We start from the raw sequence: 9329 nt of genomic DNA, 5'->3' as shown, positions 1-9329 counted from the left end.
TACAGGGAACAGGGATCATTTTAATTTTTAAATTTAATTTAATTTTTCAATTTAATTTTAAACAATAAACTTGGAAAGATGAGTGAGAGAGAACAAAACTTTGTTGCCGCTGCCTCTGGAACTATGTTATTTCAATTTGCATAGCCAATCAGATCCTCGGCGGCCAATGAGAAGCCCTGCTGGGCAAGAGCCATACCTGACCCCACCCAAGTTCCGAACACAGTTGCTGGGTAGGCTTGCCAGTTCCCAGGTCCAGGGTCCTCCCAGTTTTCAGGGCTTCTCACCATCGGCAGCCAACTGGCTGGTGGAGGAAATCCCGCCCCCAAACAGCCACGTCCCCATGTGACTTCCCTGATGTGATGACTTTACCCGGAAGTGACATCATCACACCAGGGACGTCACGGGGGAGACACTCTGATTTAAGGGCAAAACTACAGTTTTAAGCCAGTTTTACCATACACTTTTGCTCTTAAACCAGAGCTTCCGAGCAACGTCATCACATCAGGGATGTCCCGGAACGCACCCCTAATCCCACCGCTGGAGCAACAAGAGGACCTGGCAACCCTACTGGTGAGTGCCAAGAAAGGTATCAGAGGGTGCCATGGTACCCATAAGAACCACGTTGGAGACCCTTCCTTACTAAATTTGTTTACAGAAAGATTCAAGTCGATAGAGTCGGTGGTTCATCGAAGAGATTTTCTCCACTGGATGAGCCAAGCAAAGCAGAACACTGGAACATCAGAAGAGCCCTGCTGGATCAGACCAGTGAGGGTCCAGCCTCCTGTCTCACACAGGGGCCAACCAGCTCCTCTGGAGGGCCAATAACAGGGCAGAGAGGCCGAGGCCTTCCCCTGATGTTGCTTCCTGGCTCTGGGATTCAGAGTAGTACTGCCTCTGAACATGGGGTTTCCCCTCAGTCACCATGGCTGGTAGCCATCGATAGCCTTCTCCTCCATTAATCTATCTAATCCCCTTTCAAAGCTGTTCATTCCTGTGGCAATCACTACATCCTCTGGCCGTGAATCCCACATTTTAATCACTCTCTGTGTAAAGCAGTATTTCCTTTTGTCCATCCTGAACCTACAGCCCGTCTGCTTCACTGGATGCCCTCGAGTTCTAGTATTTTGGGACAGGAAAATGGAGATATCCATGACTCCAGTCATAAAAATTGGAGGTCAAATATAACATTCTATCAGTCTACACCTGTGTTCTACTACTTATGGGGAAGGAGGGAATCCGTTCTCGAGTCATTTTCTTCTCCACAGCAACAGCAGTTAGCTAATCCCATTTGCAAGAAAGGCTTCATCATCTTCTAGCTTGTCAGGGCAAGTCTTGCAACGAGGACTTTCGTGAAGATCATTCCGGAACAGCGGCCATGTTAGTCAGCCGCAGCAAAGTTAAACGAGAGTCCAGTAGCACCTTAAGGACTAACAATAATGCCTGCAGGGTAAACTTTTGTGAGTCATAACAGCTCATTCTGTTGGCTGTATCATGCATCTCGCCAAGTAAGCTCCGACTGACAAAAAATTGTGCTCAGATAAATGTTAGTCTTTAAGGTACTTCTGGATTCCTGTTTAGCTTTGCTACATGAAATTTCCAGTGCAGATGAACTCAGTCTTTAATGGTTAACTGGAGCCAGTTGGCCATCTCAGGCAGCATCTCATTATTTCATGCAATTAGCTGCGATGCCAGAAAGAGCTGTCCTGTTTTCTGAAATCTGCTTTTTGTAAGACGGCTCCTTTAAAATGACCAACTCCTGGTCTAAGCTCTTACAGTGGAGTAACAAACTAACTCTGCTACCGTTCCCTCCCCGATGCTTGAGCATCCAGCCCGTTTCCTGCCCCAGAGTGACGTTGCTCTATTCCCAGGTATTAAAATTTATGTTTTTGGAAAGATTCCAATGGGTAGACGTGTTGGTCTGAAGCAGCAGAACAAAGTCTGAGTCCAGCGGCACCTTGAAGACCAACAAAGTTTCATTCTGGGTATGAGCGTTTCTGTGCAGGCACCCTTCTTCAGATAAGAAAAGTTCAAGGTGCCGCTGGACTCAAACTTTGTTCTGTTTTTGGAAAGTAAAAGCTGAAGACGTGAGAGACCATCACTCACCTTCCGAGGATCTTCTCCAAGAGATCGTAGATAATACTTTTCATCCTCAAAAAAAAAAACAACCCACAAAATTCACTTTGATGAAGAAGAGAAGAGATTGGATTTATACCCCGCCCTTCACTCCCCGAAGGTGTCTCAGAGCGGCTTACACACTTCTTTCCCTTCCCCTCCCCACAACAGACACCCTGTGAGGTAGGTGGGGCTGAGAGAGCTCTGACACAAACTGCTCTTTTTCAAGGACAGCTCTTATCAGAACTATGGCTTGCCCAAGGTCATCCAGCAGGTGCAAGTGGAGGAGTGGGGAATCAAACCCGGTTCTCCCAGATTAGAGTCCGCACACTTAACCACTACACCAAACTGGCCCTAGCAATATAACTGGTCTACAGCACTAACTATCTTGCTAAGTGAATGAAGCATCTACGTTTGGGGGAACTAAAGAGCTTGACAGAAAAACCCGACCAATTCCACCCAGTTTTGCTTGCTTTACCTTTATACCGTTTTTAATTATGAATTGATCACCCAGTATATGATATACGGAAACTCTAGAAATCAAGGGTGCAGGATTATTTAAAGCTATATACCAACCCATCTGGACGTTTAATGAATAATTGTGTGCCACCAAGTTGCAACCGACTCACGGCAACCTCTCGTCGTTTTTTCGAGGAAAAGAGTTGGTTTTGCCATTGCCTGCCTCTGCACACAGCAACCCCGGTCTTACATAAGAGACGCCAATGTTGGATCAGGGAAAGGGAGAAAAGTACCTCTTTCTCTACCTGCTCTTTCCCATGCATAATCTTATAAACCTCAATCATGTCACCCCTCAGTCGTCGTTTCTCCAAGCTAAAGGGCCCTAAGCGCCTTAACCTTTCCTCATAGGGAAAGTGTTCCAACCCTTTTATCATTCGAGTTGCCCTTTTCTGCACTTTTCCCAAAGCTATAATATCCTTTTTAAGGTGTGGTGACCAGAACTGCACACAGTATTCCAAATGAGGTCTCACCATTGATTTATACAGGGGCATTATGATACTGGCTGATCTGTTTTCAATACCCTTCTTAATAATCCCCACCATAGCATTGGCCTTCTTTATTGCAGTCACACACTGTCTTCCTGGGTGGTCTCCCATTCAAGTACTCCCCATGGTTGACCCCGCTTGGCTTCCCAGCTCTGATGAAAACAGGCTAGTCTGGGCTATTCAGGCTGCTCTCTTGAAGTCCGGGGGGCTCATGGAGACCTGGCGCACCTGGCGTCTAGCTATGAGAGGAAACAAGTGGGGCTTTGAAGATAAGTGCTGCTAACAAGCATGAGAGAGAGAGAGATTCTCTTGGGAGAGGCCTGACGCAGCCATCCCCTCACAAAACGCAAGGCAAGCACCAGCCTGTAACAAAGATGGCGTTACCGAGGCTATCCAAATGCCCACTTAACTGGGTCTGAGCTCCACTGAACTCATTGGGATTAACTTTAAAGTAAACACATTTAAGACTGTATTGCACATATAGCTTCATCTGGAAAGTGCTGAACTGGGTTCATTTTTTTTTTTAATCACGCCTACGTTTTCCCTCACAAAAATTTAACTCTCAAGGTAATTTCGGTTATCGGTAGCCCAACTGTATCGTTACCTCAGAAATAAAGTACTCTGCGTGTCTGGCTTCAGCTGCTCTCTTCACAAATACGTCAAAGGGCAATGTCCTGAAATGAAAATCAGGAAAAAAAATATTCATCAGGCGCAAATAAAAGAACCCAATTTAACTCTCAAGGTAATTTCGGTTATCGGTACCCCAACTGTATCGTTACCTCAGAAATAAAGTACTCTGCATGTCTGGGTTCAGCCGCTCTCTTCACAAATACATCAAAGGGCAATGTCCTGAAATGAAATCAGGAAAAAACTATTCATCAGGCGCAAATAAAAGAACCCAACAATGTATTTCACATGGAAAGGAACAGTTTTGGGGGGGTTAAACACCAAGATGGTACCACGACTCGCTCCAGAACCCCCCGCTTCGATTCCATGTGAAGCAGAACCCTTCGGATCTAAATCCTATCGATCAACGCAGCAGTCCTAAACACAGTTAAGTCCTACAAGTTACCGCTTCACTGATTTATGGCTTAATTTATCTAATTCACTTATACTGCACCTTTCTACTTAATTCTACTTAATGTCAGCCCAAAGCGGCTGACAACATTTTCCTCTCCTCCATTTTACCCTCACAACAGCCCTGTGAGGTAGGTTAGGCGGAGAGAGTATGACCAGCCCAAGGTCACCCAGCAAGCTTCCATGACAGGGTGGGGGTTCAAACCCGGGTCTCCCAGAACCTAGTCCAACACTTTAGCCACACTGCATCGTTTTAAACTTTGCACACTGTTACTGTTTTTATGTTTCTTTTACGACACTCCAGTGGGACTTAACTTTCCAAGTATATTTGCAGAGGGTCTGATTGTTAGTCCCACTAACCAACCCAGAACTAGCTGGTGGCCTTAATTTCCACTTGCACCCAGCACAGAATTAATTCCATTTACGTAGACCGCTGATTCATTATGCGCACGGGGTGTGAGCCAGCGTACAGGCTGTCCTCGCTGGGGGGTTTAGACTGGTCACAGTCTAGACAAGAGGAAAGAAGCTGGAGAGGTCAGCAAAGGAATTTTCACGGGCAAATGGTAGAAGACAACTGGGTGTCCCGAATTCGGTCAGTCCCATCGTCCAATTTGGGTTCAACGGAAAAAGAGGCACAATGGAAGAAGAGGCACAGCCACAGAGAAACAAAACAGGTCTGCAAATCCAAGGGGGAACATTCAACAATTGGGTTTTAGAAAACAGTCCCAACTAATTGAGGAGATGTTATGGTGGCCCTGTGCTAGCCAACACCGATGCCAAATAAATAATTATTCTTTAAAAAAAAATCTGCCTCCTCCCTTTTAGAAATCTGGGGGGGGGGTGCCATTGACACTTTGGAAAACTCTTAGCCTTGATTCTTTTCGGGCCAAGTGTGTGTGTGTTTGTGTGTGTAAAGTGCAATCAAGTCGCAGCTGACATATGCGATCCTGTAGAGTTTTCAAGGCAAGGGACATTCAGAGGTGGTTTTGCCATTGCCTGACTCTGGGTGCGTTCAGATGGGGCATTTACAACGGTATATGTGCCGGTTGGAATCGGTGTACTTACCGGCGTTCACAAGTAGAACATCTGCCTTCCATCCCTAACCATTGCAAAGAGCTTTAAACCGTTGTATTCTGCCACTAGGTCCCCAAGTGGTGGTATCCTGAGTACACCGGTTGTAACTGCTTTACCCCCCCCCCATCTGATCACTCTCCACCGTTGTAAAGCCACTTCCGTTCGGAAGCCCGAGGGTTCCGCTTTTCGCCCGCCATTTTTTTTGTTAGGTCGGCGATATGCACTTGGACAAAGCTTCGCCCACCGTTTGTTTTTAAAAAAAGAAAAAGGTCCTTAGTTTAAGGTTTTAGAGGAGTCTGGGACCTCAGGGAGGCCAGTTTGCTCTTTAAACTTTAAAGGTAAGTCCTCTCTTCAGGGCATGCTTTTCGGGACGGGGTGTTTTGCGCATGCGCGAAGATCGCCATTCTGTGGATGGCTGCCTATCCGCATGCGCAAACTGAGTAAAAAACCAAAAAAAACCCCACCAACACCCGCTGTGTGTGAACGGGCATACAGCGATGGGCTCCACAGACAGGAGGTAAGTGTGATCGCGTTTATGCCAGCCGAAACGCCCCGTCTGAACGTACCCTTTGTGTCGCAACCCTGGGCTTCCTTGTTGGTCTCTCACCCAAGTACTCACCAGGACGGATCCAGCTTAGCTTCCGAGATCCGACAAGATCGGGCTATCCTGGTCTATTACCAATCAGATAAACACTGATATCCCCTCAACTGCTCTAAAACATAAAATATGTATTGCTGATATATCATTTCAGTATGTGCTTTAAGAAGATTATACTTTTAAGAATATCAGTATTTCAAGGATTATTTTTTGGCGAAGATCTGTCTTTCAAGATGCCACAAAAGGTTCAGAAATTTGTACAGATTTGGGATGTGATGCCTCTCGTACTCAAAAATCACCAAATAAGAATCTAATTTAGAGTCACTAAAATAAAACAGATAGGCAAAAGGACCCAAAGATACAGATGGGGCCCTAGGTCGATGAAGAAATTCGAAGTACCTTAATTTCAAGATTATGTTATTTGACAAAGAACATAAGAAGAGCCCTGCTGGATCAGACCAGTGGTCCATCCAGTCCAGCATCCCGTCTCACACAGTGGCCAACCAGTTCCTCTGGAGGGCCAACAACAGGGCAGAGAGGCCGAGGCCTTCATAAGAACATCAGAAGAGCCCTGCTGGATCAGACCAGTGGTCCATCCAGTCCAGCATCCCGTCTCACACAGTGGCCAACCAGTTCCTCTGGAGGGCCAACAACAGGGCAGAGAGGCCGAGGCCTTCATAAGAACATCAGAAGAGCCCTGCTGGATCAGACCAGTGGTCCATCCAGTCCAGCATCCCATCTCACACAGTGGCCAACCAGCTCCTCTGGAGGGCCAACAACAGGGCACAGAGGCCGAGGCCTTCCCCTGATGTTGCCTCCTGACTCTGGGATTCAGAGGATTGATGCCTCTGAATGTGAAGCTACTGGCCACCCTTCTCCCCAATGGGAACCCACAGCGGTTTACATCATTCTCCTCTCCTCCATTTTCTCCTCACAACAAGCCTGTGAGGTAGGCTAGGCTGTTTCATTGACTGGCCCAAGGTCACTCAGCAAGCTTCCATGTACGAGTGGGGATTGGAATCTGGGTCCTCCAGATACTAGTCCAACACTCTTAACCACCACACCACACAAGGGAGGAGGGAGATCTGTTCAATATCAGGACCAGAGGTAGAACACAGAGTTGGTTCCACAGGTTTTATAACTATCGATCATTCTCTTATTGTTTTTGTTTTTAAAATGCTAAGCATTCTTTTTCTTAAATAAAACAGGTTAACGTATAGCTGAAATGAGTTAACTATTCTTACCAGGAAATCAGACATTTTCTACAATGCAAACACGTCGAATTTTAAATACGTGCCCTGCACCAAACTGCAGAATGGTGTCAAGGAACTGCCCCTGTATCCTAATAACATTGCCGTGCAGTTTCTCTTCACAGCATTGCACTGTAAAACTTGTACGGCTGAGCAAGATGGTAACCAAAATCTGGAGCCCCCTTTTGGAAAGGAAAAGAATTAATCCCGAATAAAGCCCCAATCACAAGTACAGAATCTCTAGATCAGGAGTGTCAAACTCATTTGTTATGAGGGCCGGATCTGACATGAGACCTTGTTGGGCCGGGCCACGTGTGTCATAAAATGTAATGCCAGGTAGCGGAGATAGAAACTTTATAAAGGACACAAACACAAAGGGGTGGGGTGTTTTGTTTTTTTTACTGAAAATAAAACCATGCTTAAAACACTAGCACTCTTGCAATATTTTGTTTATTTAACAGTGTCTGATAACGGACACCTCTTGCTCTGAATTACTGCATCAAAATGTCTGTGCTGTTGCAATCTTTTGAGTATGCTGTTCAGGTGTGTGTCTGTAAGCTGCAAATCTATGATGACGCAGCAGCAGCAGAACTGGAAGAGGAAGCAGAAGACAGCCAGTTCCACTGCGGGCCTGATAGAAGCCCCCCGGGGGCCTGATCCAGCCCCTGGGCCGCATGTTTGACACCCCTGCTCTAGATGTTTGCCGTGTACCACTAAAACAGAATAAAGGCTTGGAATGAAATACCTATACACAAAGTTCTTACTGAGGAAATCCATCTGCGGCCCAGCGGAGACATGAACTTTGACTTCTTTATTTCCTACCGCTTGACTAAGGTAATCCACGGTCCATTTGGCTGTGCAGGGGCCCAGATCTATTCCTGTCAGGACTGCTGGCTTTCTCTGAGAAGGGGAGGGAAAGAACAGAATTACTGCATCATAGACCTTCATTGCCTTTGCCTGTCTCTTGACCCATGCACTATTCCTACCTGTGATCAGTCCAGTACTTAATTGATCTATCAGCCGTTCCTACATTAACTACCCGAAGGAGTCTCAGAGCGGCTTAAGATCTCCTTTCCCTTCCCCCTCCCCACAACAGACACCCTGGGAGGTAGGTGGGGCTGAGAGAGCTCTGTCGAGAACTGCCCTTGAGAGAACAGCTCTGAGAGTGCTTGTGACTGACCCAAGATCACACCAGCAGGTGCAAGTGGAGGAGTGGGGAATCAAACCCGGTTCTCCCAGATTAGAGTCCGCGCACTTAACCACTACACCAAACTGGCTCGTATACCAATGTCTATCTGGACAGGGTCTCCTTATGTCCACAAAAACTTACAGTCGAATGCAATCTGCTCAGTCTTTAAAATGCAACTTATTCCCAAGGGACAGTCTGTGCAACAGATATAAATAGGAGTTTCACAACACCTTAAAGATAAGCAAAAAAACCCGTTTATTCCACCAGAAGCCCTGGTGGACTAGAGTCCACTTCTACCGATGCAAGGAGGGCATCTGCAATAAAAATTCCTGCCTATGGTGGATCTAGGGTTGCCAGCCTCCAGGTGGGGCCTGGGGATCTCCTGCTTTTACAACTCATCTCCAGCTGACAGAGATCAGCTCCCCTGGAGAAAATGGCTGCGTCAAAGGGTGGACTCTATGGCATGGTACCATGCTGTGGCCCCTCCCCTCCCCAAACCACGCCCTCTCCTGGATCCACCCCCAAAGTCTCTAGGTATTTTCCAACCCAGACCTGGCAACCCTAGGTGGATCCCCTCCTTGCACAGGAAGGAGGGGGTTCTAGTCCAGGGAAGCGTCCGCTTGGTCAGATACCACAAGACTCCAGGCCTATGGCCAGCGGCCAGGTAACAGCATAGGACTTCTAACCTCCAGGTGGCACCTGGAGATGCCCTACTCTTGCAAATGGTCTACAGAGGTTGAAGATTAGATCCCCTGGAGAAAACGGCAGCTTTGGAGAGTGGACTGTGGGGCATTATACCTGGCTGAAGCCCCGCCCTTCCCCAGGCTCCACCCCAAAAAAAATATCCCGGAATCTCCCACCCCAGAGCTGGCAACCATAACAGACTGTATGATCCTGTTCTACAACGGTAAGAGGCTTCTCCTACCAGTGGGTAGATCTCTCGCAGGAAGCGCTCCCGGGTGACTCCGGCGTACTGAGCCAGGGGGACGACCGGCTGACTCTCGCCCATTTCCTCCGCGGCGCTC

At 47.2% G+C, this 9329-nt stretch overlaps 1 protein-coding gene across 1 annotated transcript in view; it reads right to left on the bottom strand.

The window, feature by feature from the left end:
- Positions 1-9318, bottom strand: part of TYW5 (tRNA-yW synthesizing protein 5) — a 22631-nt gene extending 13313 nt beyond the window's left edge. Inside the window, exons 1-4 of the mRNA XM_015414699.1 lie at positions 9230-9318; positions 7861-8015; positions 3721-3790; positions 2104-2148 (exon numbers count right to left, since the gene is read on the bottom strand). Of these exons, the coding sequence (XP_015270185.1) occupies positions 2104-2148; positions 3721-3790; positions 7861-8015; positions 9230-9313 (354 nt within the window). The 5' untranslated portion in view covers positions 9314-9318. The remainder of the gene's footprint in view (positions 1-2103; positions 2149-3720; positions 3791-7860; positions 8016-9229) is intronic.
- Positions 9319-9329: the final 11 nt, after the last annotated feature.

The sequence above is a fragment of the Gekko japonicus genome, unplaced genomic scaffold (genome assembly GCF_001447785.1).
Source record: "Gekko japonicus isolate JY-2015 unplaced genomic scaffold, Gekko_japonicus_V1.1 scaffold1210, whole genome shotgun sequence".
In the NCBI taxonomy this organism is placed as follows: domain Eukaryota; kingdom Metazoa; phylum Chordata; class Lepidosauria; order Squamata; family Gekkonidae; genus Gekko; species Gekko japonicus.
This window is presented reverse-complemented; position numbering and strand designations above follow the sequence as displayed.